Source organism: Aulostomus chinensis, chromosome 20 (genome assembly GCF_037954235.1).
Source record: "Aulostomus chinensis isolate RoL2024-O1b breed Wild chromosome 20, RoL_Achi_v1.0, whole genome shotgun sequence".
NCBI classification, from domain to species: Eukaryota; Metazoa; Chordata; class Actinopteri; order Syngnathiformes; family Aulostomidae; genus Aulostomus; species Aulostomus chinensis.
The window spans coordinates 21,688,045-21,705,245 of NC_141339.1; the positions used below are offsets into that span (position 1 = coordinate 21,688,045).

The following is a 17,201-nucleotide window of genomic DNA, read 5'->3' on the forward strand; positions in this document are numbered from 1 at the left end:
CACCGGAGATTGACAGTAGAACATGAGCGGTCGAGACCGCAGCAACATGCAGGCACCGGCTGATGACATGCTCCACATGCTACGCCGGGCCGCCGGATGATGACAAGGTGAAGTGAGGCGGGTGACACTGACGGATGGTGACACGTTGACGAGGCTCCTGCTGTGGAGTGTGCCATTATCAACTCGCACCAGGCCGCGCCCCTTCCTAATGACAGTGACATCATCATAACAAGCTCCAACCCTGCAAAGAGAAACATTGTTTTTACATAAAAAGGCGGTACAGTAGGCTTTGTTTGCCTGTTCTCTTTAACGTTTTCATGTTCTTTCCTTATTGCGCGCTGACCTCTCACGCTGTGCTGTTTCCGTGGTTCCCTCAACCAAAGGCTAACAGGATTATCGTTCTGTGGCGAGTGAGGAGATGACACGTTTTGCCCAGCAAGATAATCTTTTTAATTTTATTAAGGCACAAGTACCATTACTAAAAGTACAAAATGACGGGTGTGATGACTTATCCTCCCTTGTTGGTAAACTGCCACTTGAAGACAGATACAGTAAAGCTTCAAAATTCTCAAGTGTGGTATTTATTGAAGTACTTTATGCCGTAGAACAAAACGTCGGAATGGTCTGAAGCTCATGTTAACCACAGCTCGTGTTTCAGGCATTTTACCATAAACCCATGGACTGTGAGACGAGAGAACGGGACGTACAACCAAACTTATTCCTGGCTTTGAAGACTCACTCCTGCGCTCCTCTATTCCAGGAGTTATTTTGTGATGTAGTGACTCACCATCCCACAAGCTGCCTCATTGACCTCAGTTAATGATTTCCTACATTCCCTCAAATCCCTCCTGACAGCAACCAGTGAGTGTTAACTTCTTACACACTTGTTTCAGCGGGCTGTCGACTTGTAGGTCGTGAGAAGGAGACCCGGTGAAGCAGGGCTCCACTGTCTCTCCATTTCTAGGTCCGGACCAGAGTGAGTTGAAACCAGCTTTAGCTTTTCTGAATCTGCGACTTCAGCGAAATTATATTTTTTGCCGTCTAACTGTCTGTGAGGGAAGATGAGTGTGTTGATTTATTGCTGTTTGGTTTGAGAGCCTTGCATCGGCCCGTTGCGTCCACTGGAGGGCAGACAGGTACAGCACCTCTGGAAACAAGCAGGCTGAAGACAACACTTCCAGGATTCAGTGGGCCTTCCCATTTGTAATGTTGCAGGTGCAGCCTGTGTAATCCTGTGTGTGTGTGCGTGTGTGTGTGTGTGTGTAGCTCCATAGCGTCCTTGAGAAAAGAGAACAAAAATCAAAACGATGTGACGTCACTTCATGCCGTACGTTTTGCCATATTGGCAGATATGCGGTTTACTCCACCTGCCTCCCTCCTGTTCGTCCCACACATCCGACATCCAGAATGTCAGCAGTGCCTCTGTGACCTGACTCAGTGACCTTTGAACTTTGACCATCAACATCATTTCACTTCCTCCTTGAGTCCAAGTTTATGTTCATGCCATATTTATATAAATTGCAGAGGTCATTTTTGGCCACACGTTAGCTCCCTAGCGAGTGCATTTGCTCTTCAAAATTCATGAAAGTTGAGATACTTTTTTTGGGAAATTTTGGTGAAACAAAAAAAAAAACAAATCTCATAAACATTTTTGGCGTCAAAAATTGCTGCAGTCATTCAAAATGCACTGTAAAAACCCCGTCGCCTCTTGGTGGAGGGACCCTGTGCCGATGCTAAATTCGCATCATCCCTGCAGCGATCTGAGTTACCCGACCGATCAGGCCCAGGTTCAGCGATGTCAGTTAACATGAAGTCTGACGTTGTTTAGCACAGTGTCACACTATGAAGCCGTCCCACACCGAAACTGCTGACACCATCAAGAGAGTCACAGGCCACAGAGCGCCGCTGCAGAGTGCGTCACACTCCAGCACCAAACAGGCCTTGTTTTAATCCTCTCTCCTCTCTTTTTCTTGCATAAAATGAGAGGGCAACCCCCCCCCCCTCAAAAAAAGAGACAGAAATGAAAGAAACAGAGGACGGAGCGGGATGGTGAGGGAGTGGGGGTCGAGCGTGTCTGTTCTAGTGTGGTTTCAGGGAGTTATTTGGTGTTAAAATATGCCTTAATGGTTGCTGGGGATCCATTTATTACAGGCAGGAAGCAGAAGGGGGTTTCTCTTCTCATTTAATGTGACCGCCGAGAAGCTTGCCAAGTCCTACAAGCAGGCCAGCATTCCTCTGCACCAACGCAACACACACACACACACACACACACACACACACACACACACACACACACACACACACACACACACACACACACACACACACACACTCAGGCATAATTATAATGAAATGCATGTAAACGACGGTTATGTATTGTGTTGTCCAAAGACACACACTGCTGTTCGTGAATTATAAATGTGTGTATGCATAAAAGCAGACATAAATGGGCTGTGGTCTGTGGCGGTGAGAATGACCTTTTCTCACACACACACACACACACACATGCGCGCACGCTCTTAAAACACACACTCAGAGAAGCCTCTGCAAGCCATTTAGCAGCGCTGAGGTTATATGATGAACCTCTTGAGGGCTTATTAAATCACATTTGTTTTTCAGTTGTGAAGCTCGGTTTCTCTCCTTCTCACTCATCCTGTCGCTCTGCGTAGTTGTTCTCACACACACTTCCTGTCCATCATCCGTCACTTTCTTATGCAGCATGGCGTTTCCTCCTCCCTCTGTCACACCGCCGCCTCGTCTTTTCTCTCCATACTCCATCCAATGCAGAGCCAGATCCAGCTTGACACCCTTTGCGGGCATAATAGGGGAGGTGTGTTAACACCTCCTCCCACACACACACACACACACACACACACACACACATGCTTAGGCCTTTTATGAAGAGCAGGGCTCCTGGCTTATGGAGAAGAAGAAGAGAGATTAGAATGTGTAGGAAAATGAATGGTTGTCTCCACAGGGGACAGATCGTGTTTTCACAGTATTTTGGATTCTACTGATGTGAAACCACTAATTGCAGCTTCTGAATATTCTGGAAAAACTGTTGACACTGTATGGGTGTGTTTTATATTTATCTGTCTTCATTCATTAGGCCCAGACAGTTGCACAAATATGCTTCCACTTAGAAAAGAGGCCACTGGATTTAGATTAAACCTTGGAGGAGCACACAAACTTTACGGTAAATAAGCTCCATGTCCATCGTCCTCGGAGCCAGACAGGAGGGTAGATCGTAGGTCTGTGCTGCGTTGAGACCCACGCCAGTTAGCTTAGCGCAGTGGATGGTAGTATGAAGGAGGGGCTAGCGCACATCGGTCAAGTCCTCAAAAACAGCCTTTTCCTGCATTAACAGAACTTGCAACATTCACCATGAGATGATTTAAAATGACAAGATGTCGTAATTTTACGCCTCTTTCAAGTTCAGTGCAGGTTGAACTCACCCATCCCTCCTCCTCCCCCTTCTCTCTCTCTCCTCGCCATGTCAGCGTGGTGATACAACGGCCAGATGTGGTCACGCGTGTCCCAGTAGCGTCATCGCCTGCGTGTGTGAGCCAATGAAATGAATATTTTCTGGTTCACTTCCTATATTTGGCCTGCTTCCTTTCACACCTCACACCGGGGTTGATATGGAAGCGAGTCCCCCGCTTTGGTCCGGACCAGAGTTTCCTCTCTCGGTCCACGCCGAGTTCTAATGAGCTTGACTCTCTGTCAAAAAAGCGCCAGGGTTCGTTTAAAGGGCGCCAAAGAGCTCAGGTGTAAGAGCAGCTTTGGAACCCCTGTCATACTTTCCTGACTTGGCGTAGAGATTTGAGGCAGCCAACAAAAAAAATAAATAAATGAATAAATTGTTGAGGACCAGAAGAGCGACGGCTGCTACCGATCATCTATTTGAACCACAATACACCGAGGAGGAATTAAAGGTTTTGGAAGCTGAGCAGCCAAGACGGAGGTATGCCAACAGTTCTTATCCACTATCCACTTCTTATCCACACCACTCATTATGCTAAGCTAACTAGCGTTGAACTAGCTGTGTCTGTCTGCTTCTTTAGCTCTGAGGATGATGGCAAATAAGTTAACGTGTTCCTTTAAGAGCTCAGTGACCAAAATTGGAGAGAGAAAATGTCTGCAGCACCTGTTTGCTCTGACCGACACATCAAACTATCAACACAACAAAATGAGGTAACTGGAGTCGACTACTACAGCCGCTCAGTTAAAGGTTGTGTCGTGTGTGCGTTTGCGACTGTGCGAGTGTATCGGGTTGCGCGGCGGATATAAGGCTCTATCCCTGCTTTCATCAGCTGAGTGAGGAAGAATTGAGCTTCAACACACTGCAATCCGACCCCAACATGCACGCGTGCACACAAACACACACACACACACGCACGCGTGCTCACGTATGCACTCTAAATACACACCGTAGCTGTGACGCAGACATAGTTCAATGCCAGCCATCAGAGTAAAACCTCACTGCTGCTTTCCATTGATCACCACTGTCATTACATGTGGCTCGGCTCGCTCTCGCCTGCGTCGTATCGTATTGAGTATCGCTTGCAACCTTGTAACTGAAAAGATTATCATATAAACTCATGGAAAAGCATGGAAACTATTATAGGGTTTGTTTAAATCCGGCAGTTGTCTGACGTGCTCGAGTGCGGCGCTGAGAGAATCCCCTCCAGCAGCAGGGTTGACGCCGACCTCTGACCTCTGGGGTGCAAACAAAAGATAATCATCCTACAGAGATCAGTAGAAACGTTTGCAGTAGTAGATGTTTTAGTGTTATTAACTGGCTGGAGTAAGTCAGTAAAACCTATTTGAAGACTCGTGCAGGGAAGTAAAGCTACGCTGGAGCATTGTATGATATTAAAAGGCTATTTTAGCCAATTCCTGAGAACCTGACTGTCACCTGAGATGGATGAGTTAAAGGAGAAGGCAGAGGAATATGAATAAACTTGGCTGTAAGTGTTCGACACCGCAAGTTCCCACAGTTTCTCTGAAATGGACTTAACTGACGATCTGCTCACTGGTTTAATCCCAGTACAGCCCAGGCTGTGAGGGACAGGTTGTGGTTTCAGGAGCCGTGCCAGTCTTTGTGTCGTCGCCTCCTAACATCCATGAGAATCTGTCTCACCTGAACTGCTACGTATTTCATCACACAGAGCCAGCTGGGAGGTGATCCTACTGAACGGCCGACACTGTAAGAGAAAAATACGCGGCAGGTATTGGGATGAAGCGACTGTCATCTTTCATTTGCTTGTGAAACTCCTAATTCTGTTTATTTTTGGTGAAAAAAAAAAGCGAAGAAAAAAACGCTGTCCCCTGGAATTTGGCTGGACCGCAGACGGCGAGCTAGCAAGACCAAGCTACGCGTGAGCTAACAGACAGTCTCCATTTGCTTGGTTTGCTCTTCTTTCAAAGAAGAAATGTTCCAGTTATGATATAAATAATTTCAGAGGTGCGCTTGTCTCTAAATGCTTTGCAGCACAGGCGTGCAAAAAGGAAATGAGATTTTCCTCACGCTGGAAACACTACGACAATCAGAAAATAAACATGAAAGTGGAGTCAAGTAAGAGAGTGTGAGTGGTTACTGTGTAACTGTGTGGTGGTGGTGGGGGAGGGGGGGGGTAATTACGGTGTAGAATGTCTTCCTCATCTCTGGAGCTGACCTGAGAACACACCGGTTAATCATCCTCTAACCAGCGGAGAGCAGCAGAGGGAGGCCAGCGCTGCTCTACTTGCTGAAAGGTAAAATAAATGAAGAAGAAGGGAGGAAGAATACTGGATATTTACAAGGACGTGCACCGGCTCCGGAAGACAAACCAGGACGGCGTCCCTCCAAGCATGAGGTGTGTGTTCCTACCTGGGCTCTCCTACCTCTGGATCTGACACATGGGGCCCGGGCCCTGTCCCAGATGCCAGTCCCCTCAGTGAAGCCCCCTCCAAAGGTCATGGTGGCTGAGGAAGGTTGTGAAGGAGGGCGCGACGCGATCCAAAGGGAAGCCTCTGTGCTGTGCCAGGATCGGAAGCCTCTACCCTCCCTGAAGGCCCCCAGGGAGCTGCTGCGGAGCTTCCCCCACTCCAAACGAGTGGGCTCCTACCTGGTGGGGAAAATGATCAACAAGGGCTCGTTCGCCAGGGTGATGGAGGGGCTGCACATCGGCACGGGGGAAAAGGTTGGTGCTCTGAGACAGGCCGCAGCACACAGGACGATGACGACGACGACGATGATGATGATGATGACGACAGCTAAAACCTGCTCACTCTTGATTACTGATAATTAAGCTGAGGGAAGCTGCTGTTCTTCCTCTTCTTCTTCTTCTTCTTCTTCTTCTGTGTTCAAAAGTCAGTCAGACACGCCTGTGATTACTGGGTAAGATGGACGCAGAGAAGAAACACTGGATGAGATTCAACAATGAACTTTTTTGTGAATAAAAGAAACGCGAATCATGAAAAATACATAAAGTTGCCGTGCACGTGTTCTTGTAATTCCTCTAAATGAGCTCGAAGGAAACTTTTTTTTTGTCTGTTTTTGCATGGGGCTGTGTGTGTGTGTGTGTGTGTGTGTGTGTGTGTGTGTGTGTGTGTGTGTGTGTGTGTGTGAACATTTCTCTGTGTTAACATCTGTGTGTAACTTCCTTTCATCCCTCACTGCATTTCTGACCTCAGCTTCTATGTACCTGACCTGGTCGCCGTGGTAACCAGCCAACTCATCCCCGGGGTTGTTTGCTCCTGGTGACAACGGTTCATAGAACCAAAGACAGATTTCAGCCTAAATCCCGCAGTACTTTGTAACGCAGTACTGCAGTGATGCCACTAGGAAATCATCTACCCAAACTGATAAAGGCCTTAGTTTTAATATCTTTTTCAATGATGTCACCTCGGGATGGCGTGTCAATTGATCCGTCATCTCCACGTAACCAAGCTTGTTATTATGCGGTGGCGAGATCATTTACGTGTCTCCACAAATGGGAAAGCTAACGTGTTGTCATGGGATGGAGCTCTTTGCTATACTGAGATGAGGAGATGAATAAATCAGGAGATTTACACACTCATTAATTAACTTCTCCTTCCTCGGCTGCAGTGACAAAGGTAGTTTGCGATTTACCTTCATGAACAGCTGACGAGCACCACGCCGAGTCAGCAGTAATTGGAATTTCATCCAGCGTATAAACAGATTTGAATACGGGAAAGTAGGGGAAGTGTGGTAAAGTTCTGAGACGGGACTCGTCGGCTGAAACGGTCCACGGGAGGCCGGAAAGTTGCGGGCGTCGAGCAAACAAAAGGTGCAGGTCTGTTTTCTAGGTGCGAGTTTGAAGGCGTTAGAAGTGCATTTAAACGAGGTTTCTGACAGGAAAGATAAAAGTTAATAAGATAGAAGTGACCGATCTGTTTCATCTGAGGGAATGTGCATAGAAAGGGAAGCAAATAATGTGAAAATGAATAGAAATCATAAATAACAGTGCGTGAACGTGTGTGTGTGTGTGTGTGTGTGTGTGTGTGTGTGTGTGTGTGTGTGTGTGTGTGTGTGTGTTCAGGTGGCCATTAAGGTGATTGACAAGAAGAAAGCCCGCCAGGACTCGTACGTGTTAAAGAACATGAAGAGAGAACCTCGAATTCATCAGATGGTGCGACATCCTCACATCGTTGTACTCCTAGAGGTACAAAAAAAACTGCGTCAAGTAACAGCATCTGTTATTGTTGTTGTTTACAGCAGTACTTCACCAAAAGTAGTATAACTTGCCTTCCAAGTACTCCCTGTTAAACTGCTTGAGCACACAAATCTATTTCTCCCTCCCACACTTTGATTCTAGCCTGACGTTAATGGAGACTGACTGTTGATGTGTGTTTACAATTCGCGGGTGCTTCATCCAGTATAATCCAGGTTCTTCATCCAGTATAATCCAGGTTCTTCATCCAGTATAATCCAGGTTCTTCATCCAGTATAATCCAGGTTCTTCATCCAGTGTAATTCAGGCTCTTTGTCTAGTATAATCCAGGTTCTTCATCCAGTATAATCCAGGTTCTTCATCCAGTATAATCCAGGTTCTTCATCCAGTATAATCCAGGTTCTTTGTCTAGTATAATCCAGGTTCTTCATCCAGTATAATCTAGGTTCTTCATCCAGTATAATCTAGGTTCTTCATCCAGTATAATCTAGGTTCTTCATCCAGTATAATCCAGGTTCTTCATCCAGTATATTACAGATTCTTCATCCAGTATAATCCGGGTTCTTTGTCTAGTATAATCCAGGTTCTTCATCCAACTGTCAGTTCGGTTATATAGTTAAACTACAATATAATCACCACATACGTCTGGATGTGGTACCACAACTTTTTTTTTTTTTTTTTTTAGATATTTTTCAGGATCTCATTGGTAGCTGTGGCCCATTTTAACTCAGATTAATCCTACAAACCTCCAATCTGGAGTTACAAAGCAGAGTAAATGATCTCACTATAAATACGCCTCGTTTCCATGTCATATTTCCTAATAAATTAATACAGAATCCCTGTGAACCTGGATCTGATGCCACATGAAAAGGTTTCTACGTGTGTGTGTGTGTGTGTGTGTGTGTGTGTGAGAGACTCTGGAGACAGAGAACAGCTACTACATGGCCATGGAGCTGTGTGCAGGAGGAGACCTGATGGACCGGATCTGTGAGAGGAAGAGGCTGGATGAGAGGGAGGTGCGACGCTACACCCGCCAGATCCTCTCTGCAGTGGAACACCTGCACAGACACGGCATCGTACACAGGTGACACACACACACACACGCACACACACACACGCGCACACACACACACACACACACACACACACACACGGTCTGCGTCATGTGTCCTCATGTTTGGCTGCTTGCTTCCTACCTGCTGACTCTCTCTGAAAGTTCTCAGCTGATGTTTAATAAAACAGACAAGCAAAAACTAAGGTTTTTGTCACAAAACACCAATGATTGGGACGGTTCTGGTTTAAAGACCTTGGATCCTGAAGTGAAATGGGAGATAAAACACCTATGACTCATTCATTAGTTTGATAGCAACCCAAACATAATTAATGACGTTAATGTACGTGCTTCAAGGCTGCTTTGGTCTCCTGCCCATGCAAGGGTTAGAATCCTCTGTAAACTAAAAGCAAATTCGTAGAAATCCCATCGCGAGGAGATGAGCTGCATTTTAATGTTAGTTGTGGGGATGCTCTTTTCTTATTCTATTCCTGGCGTGTCTCACTCCGCGTCACAAACAAGAAGCAAAACAGGACAAACAAACAAAAAACGCCGATGCTGAAGGACGTTCAAGCGCCGCTTGAATTTGTGTCAGAGGATCAAAAAGTTGATTCTGAGGTAAAGACACAGTTTCAACTACAGTTTTAAAAGTTTTTGTCTGAATGTCAGACATCAAAATGAGCACTGAGCTCACACATATGATAATATTACTACCAGTCCTACTACTACTACTACTACTACTACTACTAAAACTCATTTGAATGGTTTTGTCTTCTAACTGTTACATGGTCCTGCATGGTGGCACAACAAAACCACCCTGCTAACAGTAGCTGTTTGTTGTCTGGAGACTGTTAAATTCAAACACCTATACACACACACAGGATATTCATATGCACACACGCACAAACACACACACACACACACACACACACACACACACACACACACACACACACACACACACACACACACACACACACACGGGTTTGCCAAGCATTAACAGCCTGCAGAGAAGGAAATGCTAAATGAATAAGAATCTCTGGAGTGTGGGAGTTAAAGGTGTTACTTTAGAGGCATTCTGGTACCTGTAGGTGTTAGAGACCCTACACTCTCTCTCTCTCTCTCTGTCACACACACACACACACACACACACACACACACATGCTGCAGCCACACGATATGCACAGCTCTGGGCTTTGCTTTAAGACCTTGGCTCCTCTGAAGGTGGGAATGTGATTACCAGGCAATGACCTCATCATCCAGCGCCGGCGCCATGATTCACACATCATCACAACATCATGGACTTCCTCTCTAATGAAGTCCCTCAACGACGTCGCCCTCAACCCTTCAAGAGCACCTCTCGCCCTGACACACACACACTCATACACACACCACCACAGTCCCACACACAGACGATTAAAATGGAAATAAATGGAAAATTTGCACTTAAACGCACCTCCTGCCACCCACGTTCACGAGGTTTGCCGCATACATTTTCTCCTCCGTGCCAATGTCGGCTCCCCTCCGTCTTCCTCCATCTGGCTTTGAACCCTCCTCAGGTTGTGTGAGCCGAGTTCTCTGGATTCTTGTGTCTGTTGGTTCGATGAAGGCGGATGAAAGGAGCATGGCTGATTCCCAGGCTAAAGTTATTAGTTGATGGTTTATAGGGCCTCTCTCCCTCCTGACCACAGAATTTCATTTAGCCGTGTAGCTGGAGAGCAGGCGGCTCGGTTGGTGGGGGGACTCCAGGCAACTTTTCCAGGTGAATAAAAGAGATGAGCGAGGAAGACGAGTGAAGGTGAAGAGTTCAGGTATCTAGGACCCAGACCAGGATCAGAACCAGGAGCCCTGATCCTCCAAACTTACTTGTATCAATAAGTTTGTTTTCAACTGATGGTTTTGAGTTCACTAGATTGTGCAGAACTTACGGGGCTGATTTTCATGACATTGCAGGGAGGGAAGGGGGGGCGGTGTTGACCTATGATGTGGCACTTGGAATTTTATGGGCAGATTTTTTTTTTTACCCTTTTCTTTAACCTTCCTAAACCTAGTAAGATAGTAGGATGGGGCTTCTCCTGGGATGGTGAATGCTGGAGTTCTACTCAACCAAACCAAAGCTTCGCTGCGTTTCCTCTGCCTCCGTCAGTCCAGCGTGACTGTCCATAAAAGTTTGAACCAAACCAGCAGCAGAAGTCCTTCAATCCAACAACAAGTTTCCAAAACACTGGAGGCGAAAACACTTTAAAGTCCAGTCGGAACAAGCATTGAGAAATGACTCTGTCACAAACTGAGCAGCTTTCTTTCTCTCCCTCTGTAGAGATTTAAAGATTGAAAACTTCCTGCTTGATGAGCACAACAACATCAAGATCGTAGGTACGTTGAGGCTCCGCCCGCCTGCTGCAGTCTGACGGGCAGCGTTCAGTCCACTGACACTTGATGTTGGTCGGATCAGTTCGGCTGTAAAAATCTGATGTTTCCTCCAGACTTTGGCCTCAGCAACACTCTGAAGGCCGAATCTCTGTCCCTGGAGCTTCTCAACACTCAGTGTGGAAGTCCTGCCTACGCCGCCCCCGAGCTGCTCGCTCACAGGAAGTACGGACCCAAAGTAGATGTCTGGTCCGTGTAAGTGACAGAACCTTAGCATGTGTCCCAATGAAAAGGTTGTTTGCATCATGTAAACATGTGTGTATTCTGCCCGCCTGTGTGTGTTTTCAGGGGCGTGAGCATGTTCGCCATGCTGACAGGAACTCTGCCTTTCACTGTTGAGCCTTTCAACATCAAGCAGCTGCACCAGAAGATGGTCAGCGGGGACATCGGCAGCATCCCCGCCGACGTCAGTAAAGGTAACTTCCCACGTCTGGACTGGTTCACCCTGAAAACAGGATCACATGCTTTTAATTGAGCCTCACGCACCGCCGTACCTGAGCTACCCCTCTAACGCGTCCGTGCTCGGCCTGCAGGAGCCGTGACGTTTGTGTTGTCCCTGCTGGAGCCCGACCCGGACAAGAGACCCAGCATCAGGGCTGCCATGGAGGAGAGGTGGATCAACGAGGGATACGCCAAGAGGCCGCTGCACACGCTCTCACATACGAACAGGTAGACGTCTACCAGGGCCGGATCAGAGGGGACCGCAGGTTTTCCCTTGGGGGGGCCACAGGACAGTGACCAAGTTCCCTTGACAGAGTAGGTTTTTTTTTAGGTCTTGACGTAGATGAATAACACCTTAAATGCTTCAACGACAATAAAACAACATTTTTCAGGTGCTTCCATGACGTTACAGGTCTGTTTTCTGCGGTTGAGACCATCAGAAGCAGGAGAACACAAGTGTAGTGAAACAGGAGAAATCAGTGCGTCGCTCCAGGCGTCCGGTGCCTGACGGACCCGGAATGACGGCCTGCAGGATCCTTTATTTTTAACTTTTAATTTTCCAGGCTGGTAATTTTATTCATTCTTATGTCTAGCGAGCAGGGTTGAACCTCATAGGAGGCCCCATGGGCCCCACATCGGGCACCTCTGGAGTCGATTGTAACACACTGCTCAGATGCAGTGACATGGAGTTGATGAAAAAGGGGGAAGCACGTCTGTCACGCTTGGTGACGAATCACTGAAGAAGAATGAAAACGCAGCAAAATATGATTTTACATTTATTACATTCACATGTGCCTTTGAAATGATTCCACTGGTAATGTTTGTAATTCGAGCGCAAAGTGACACTTAGGACAAAGAGTTCTGCAGCAAACATTACGGCGTGGACAAAAGGACCAGGAGGGAAATCACTGCAAACCAGCATTCTTGTGGTCAGCAGTGTGGCAGCTTTGAATATTACAGCATGACTAAAGGGCTTTTATCACTTCATGCGGGGTGGAAATGCAATCATGGATAACTCTGCCTGGCAATGATGGCAATTTCTCTAAATCCACATGAATGAAGCAAGAACTTGTTCCAGCTCCAGCTCGCAGTTTGAAAATCCTCAAACCAGAATCCTTCCGTTACCACTCATTCCTCTCCGTCGGACCTTTAACAAGCCGTTAGATTCCTCTCCGCTTACCCCCCCCCCCCCCCCCCCCTCAATATCCCAGGCTATGTGAAGAAGACCTGGATTCATCCGTGCTGACATACATGAAGGAGACACTGGGCTACTCCCTCGCCGAGATCACGCACACTCTCACCGCCAACCGACCCTCCGCCATCATGGCCTCCTATCACCTGCTGCTCATCAAACTCAACAGGAGCCAAAAAGGAGCCAAGGCCAGCAAGGTTCTCACACACACACACACACACACACACACACACACACTAAATAAAAAAGTAAATATGACGAAAAGTAATTATTCCACTTCTACTTTGAAGACTCAAAGAAACAGTGTGTAGAGTGTAGACTTGTTATGATATTCATAATTATGTATTCATGAACGTTTAACCAACAGAAACTACAAATGGTGTTTTCATGAGCTGAGATAAACTAAAGAGATCCTCTTCCACACGGCGGCCATGTTGAATCCACAGTCGCCCAGAAGGGACAAAATGAATTGGTCATGTTTGTTGATCTAACATGTTTCTTGCTTGGCTTCTTATTTCTCGTGACATCTTATTTTCTTACTTCACGTGGTTTTTTTTTTCTGTTGTAACTCATTTAAAGTCCAAACAAGCAAGTAGAGAGTGAATCAAAGCCATCAACAGTTACTGTCAGTGAGGCTGTTTCGGACTACAGGCTAGCAGTTCCAGGCTAAGCAGGCTAACTGTCATCAGCAGAAGCTGGAGAGCAACGACTGGACACTTCCCGGCAAGAGCACCTGGAGAGAGAACAACATCCAGTCAAAGGCGCAACAGCAGGTAATGCACTAAACATTTGGTGCTGTAGTGATGATGATATGACGGCTGTTCCCATCTTCACAAATGTTTTTTTTGGCTATTAAAGACGTTGACGCGTCCGCTAAAAATAAATGGTAAAGAGGTAGAACCTGGATGAGAAAAATCCGTATAAGGAGGTGGAGGGAGCGCCGGATGGGCAGCTGGAGCAGAAGGCGCCTGAGCGGAGAGAGCTGCTCTGGCTGTCGCTGCTGCCCCGCGGGATTGTTGGACACTGCAGGGTCAGTGACAGGATCCAGTGCAGCTGCAGTGGGCTCAGGCTGTTGGTTTTGTGTCGCCAGTGGTGAGTGTTGGCTTCAGGTTTCTGTCAAAACAGAGCTCACTTGAACCCAGACCGTGATCTTTCCCTAACCCGGTGTTTTTTTACGGCATGGTAGCATCCGTGGTATCGGCAGCGTTTACAGCTGAATGGCTCGGAGGACTTGTTGCAAGTGTGCCAGTAAAAATATTCTTGCGCCTCCTTTTAGAATGAAATGATCAACGGAAAAAGCCCTCAGCAGTCCAGCAGACCTCTGAAGGCTCCGAAAATGGCTGAAGGTCAGAGCAGCAGGAAGAGGCTGGAGCACCCGCAGAGGAAGGACCAGCGAGAGGAAGACAACAACCGAGCCCCGTCTCCCTCTCTGCCTCCCCTGCTCCCCTCACCTTTGCCTGGTCCTCTGTCTGCAGAGGACGGCACCACTGACGAGGAGGTCGCCGTTGCCTTGGACACCAGAGAGACTTTGTTTCCTGAGGGTGAGGACTTGCTAACACCTGCAGAGACACGTCCAGCAGCGTCGCAGCGTGACCGCCTCTACATTTCTGCTTGTGTGTTCTAGTCTTCAGGGACCCGGAACTCGTCCAGCTGTCTCCACCTAAAAGCTCTGCATCCCAACTCTCTGACTCCGCCCCTTGCCAAGTCCCTTTACACGTCGAGGCCATCAAAGACAGCGGCGCGTCCAGACCGAGCCGACACACACACCCGCTCAGGACAACGCGATCGGACGGCGCAGCGGATCCCGAGTCAGGTTGTTTCCATGACAACCAGGACGAGTACCTGAGCATCAACGAGCGTCTGGAGAAGCTGCAGACATTCTACGCCTCTGAGAAGAGCTGCATCTCCCCCCCCAGGTTGATCGTGGAGGCTGACGCCCCTGCCACACACACCTTGGACAGAGAACCCCTGGTTACCACAGAGACAACACAGAAATCACCCTCCGACCCCCTTCCTCGTCTACGCAACGTGGGAGCAAGAGATGGACGCCGCAGGAAGATGACATGGGTTGGGTTGTCCCGACCTGGGCCCTCTGGTCTCCTGGTGAACGGGTCCAAACCTCCTGCCTTCCCCTCGCAGAGACAACACACTCTGGTCATGAGGACCTTGAGGAAGGAGAGGGGGAGGAGGAGGGAGACGCCTGCAGCAGGAGGAGAGGGAGGGACGGCAGTAGGAGCGATGAACGCCGCTAAGAGGAACTCAGTTCAGTTACGTTCATCCCTCCAGCGCCGCGTGGCCGACCTGAATCTGCCACTGCTTCCTGCAGCTCTGCAAGGGAAAACAGAGAGGAAGAACCAGCTCCACAGCATGGACTACTGACATGATGGAGGGGGGAGGAGAGGGAGGGCGGATGGAGGAGGAAGATAAGCTAGTGGCGTGCACAGTATTCACAGCACAAGCAGTGCCAAAACACACGTCTGGCAGACACAGACGCGTCAGGCCCCATCCAGAGAGGCACCTTTTCATATTGGTATTTTTATAAAATGATGTTATAGTTTCATGAGTCAAATGTGTTCTTCTGATTATAGTATAGATCTTAAGTCAACTTCCTTACGAGGTTTGTAAGAGCAGGTAGCACACACACACACACACACACACACACACACACATGCGCTAAAGCTCTGGCCCGTTCATGAGCTAACGTGTTTCACATGACTAACTTAAAAATGTCTAGAGAATGAACACGTCCTTTATACTGCGTAGGAATACAAAGTATGGAAACTTGAGATTGGTCACTTACAAAAACGTTTTCATTGAGTTATGAAATAATAAATAAATTCTTCTTCTTTTTTTGGGGGGTGGGGTGGGTAGGGGGGGGGGGGACTGTCTGGAACTGTTGCTTGCATGACGCCCCTGTCTATATTAATAACTTTTCCATGTATAATGTTCATTTAAAATGTGGCCAAAGTTTCAGGTTCTGGGGAACATCTGGACTTCGATCCCAGGGAAACGCTCAGGAGTTCAGTTTCTGACCTTCATGTCCATCTGAGCTGGACAGAGCTGGACATCAACGTATAAAACATGACGGGAATTCTTGGTTAGATTTTTGGATTCCTTTACGATTACTAACCGTTTTTAAATCCCAGTGTGTGCATCTTCATTTCCATCTCAACCTGAGCTTGAATATTTATATCGTTGAATACATTTTTTTGTACTGACATTAAAAGTTCTTTGTTGTTTGTGGCAAAAATCTGACTGAAGTTGTGAATCGACACTTTGCTGTCAATCATCGCAGGAGACACAGTCTGAGCGTATTTGAGTCACTATGGAAACGTCCTGGATGATCCAGCATCCAAATGCAAATCAGCATGAATCAAGTTTCTGTCCAGAACTCAGTTCTGCTCCTCAGGGACCGCCAAGACCCACCGACACTTGTCGAGACCCGCTGAAACCAGCTGAGACCTGCTGAGACCCGCCAAGACCTGCCGAGACCCGCTGAGACCTGCTGAGACCTGCCGAGACCTGCTGAGACCTGCTGAGACCTGCCGAGACCTGCTGAGACCTGCCAAGCTGCAGACAGGCATGCAGAGGAATCTGGGAGCCGCATCGTGGGACTCAGCGTAGCCACTAAATAATTCAGGCTGTTATGTCACGGGATCCATTGTATGAGCGCATGCACTTGGGGGGGTCTACGTGTTCAAGTACCCATTAAGGACAGATTGAACCCACTGAGATGGATTACACACACGCACACGCGCACACACTCCTGTTACCCGTGTGGCCACTACATAGTGATATGAAGCTCTGATATCAGCATCAGACACGCGTGTACGGCTCCAGAACACGTGTTACAAAAATAATCATCTTCAAGTTGTTTTTCTGACACTTCTTCCATTTTGACCAGACAAAAACTCATTCATCCAATTAGTCCGACTTCACCTGAATGCAGCATACGTATCTGGGAGAGTTCTGGCAAGCGTGTGTCACATGACGGACGCCATACTGGTAACTGCACCGTTTGACCAGCGCTACGCAGCCCACCGGTTTCAGTGGGAGGAGCTCCTCCTGTATCCCACTCCCCTCTACGTAGAGTCGGAGAAGCGCGTCTGTGTACCACCGGGACGAAGCATGGAAAGTCCATCAATGATGCATGCTGCACGCAAGCATGTCTCCCCTGCTACTTCACACACGCAGAGACCTGAGAGGGAACCTCCTGAGGCTCGTCCATGAACACAGCAACAGCCGGCTCAGGACGAAAAGCCAAGTCAGAGTAATGAGTCGGTAAAATCACGTCGCTTCCTCAAGACGTTCCTGAGATGGAGTGTTAATGTGAGGTGACAGTGACCTTGACCTTTGACCCCTGAGGTCTTTTGCAGCCCCCCCCCCCCCCCAATGTAAAACAGCACATGTA

At 47.7% G+C, this 17,201-nt stretch overlaps 1 protein-coding gene across 2 annotated transcripts; it reads left to right on the forward strand.

The window, feature by feature from the left end:
• Positions 1 to 5,705: 5,705 nt before the first annotated feature.
• Positions 5,706 to 15,169, forward strand: LOC147243244 (uncharacterized). 2 transcript variants are annotated; one of them, XM_086189507.1, is made up of 11 exons: positions 5,706 to 6,185; positions 7,548 to 7,670; positions 8,594 to 8,763; positions 11,048 to 11,103; positions 11,214 to 11,352; positions 11,446 to 11,573; positions 11,691 to 11,826; positions 12,810 to 12,987; positions 13,483 to 13,563; positions 14,067 to 14,331; positions 14,415 to 15,169. In XM_086189507.1, the coding sequence occupies exons 1-11, from the start codon at positions 5,925 to 5,927 to the stop codon at positions 15,167 to 15,169; spliced, it is 2,292 nt and encodes a 763-aa protein (XP_086045633.1). In that variant the 5' UTR covers positions 5,706 to 5,924. The 2 variants fall into 2 exon arrangements, with proteins under 2 accessions (XP_086045633.1, XP_086045634.1); XM_086189508.1 differs by having other exon boundaries at positions 11,214 to 11,346.
• The last annotated feature ends 2,032 nt before the right edge of the window (positions 15,170 to 17,201 follow it).

What these genes read in the sequence shown, in the direction of transcription:
- LOC147243244 (XM_086189507.1), top strand. Translation starts at nt 5,925, where the DNA reads ATGCCAGTCCCCTCAGTGAAGCCCCCTCCAAAGGTCATGGTGGCTGAG. An exon ending in AGACACGGCATCGTACACAG is followed by an intron (nt 8,764 to 11,047) that starts GTGACACACACA and finishes CTCCCTCTGTAG; the next exon opens with AGATTTAAAGATTGAAAACT. An exon ending in CCCCGCCGACGTCAGTAAAG is followed by an intron (nt 11,574 to 11,690) that starts GTAACTTCCCAC and finishes CTCGGCCTGCAG; the next exon opens with GAGCCGTGACGTTTGTGTTG.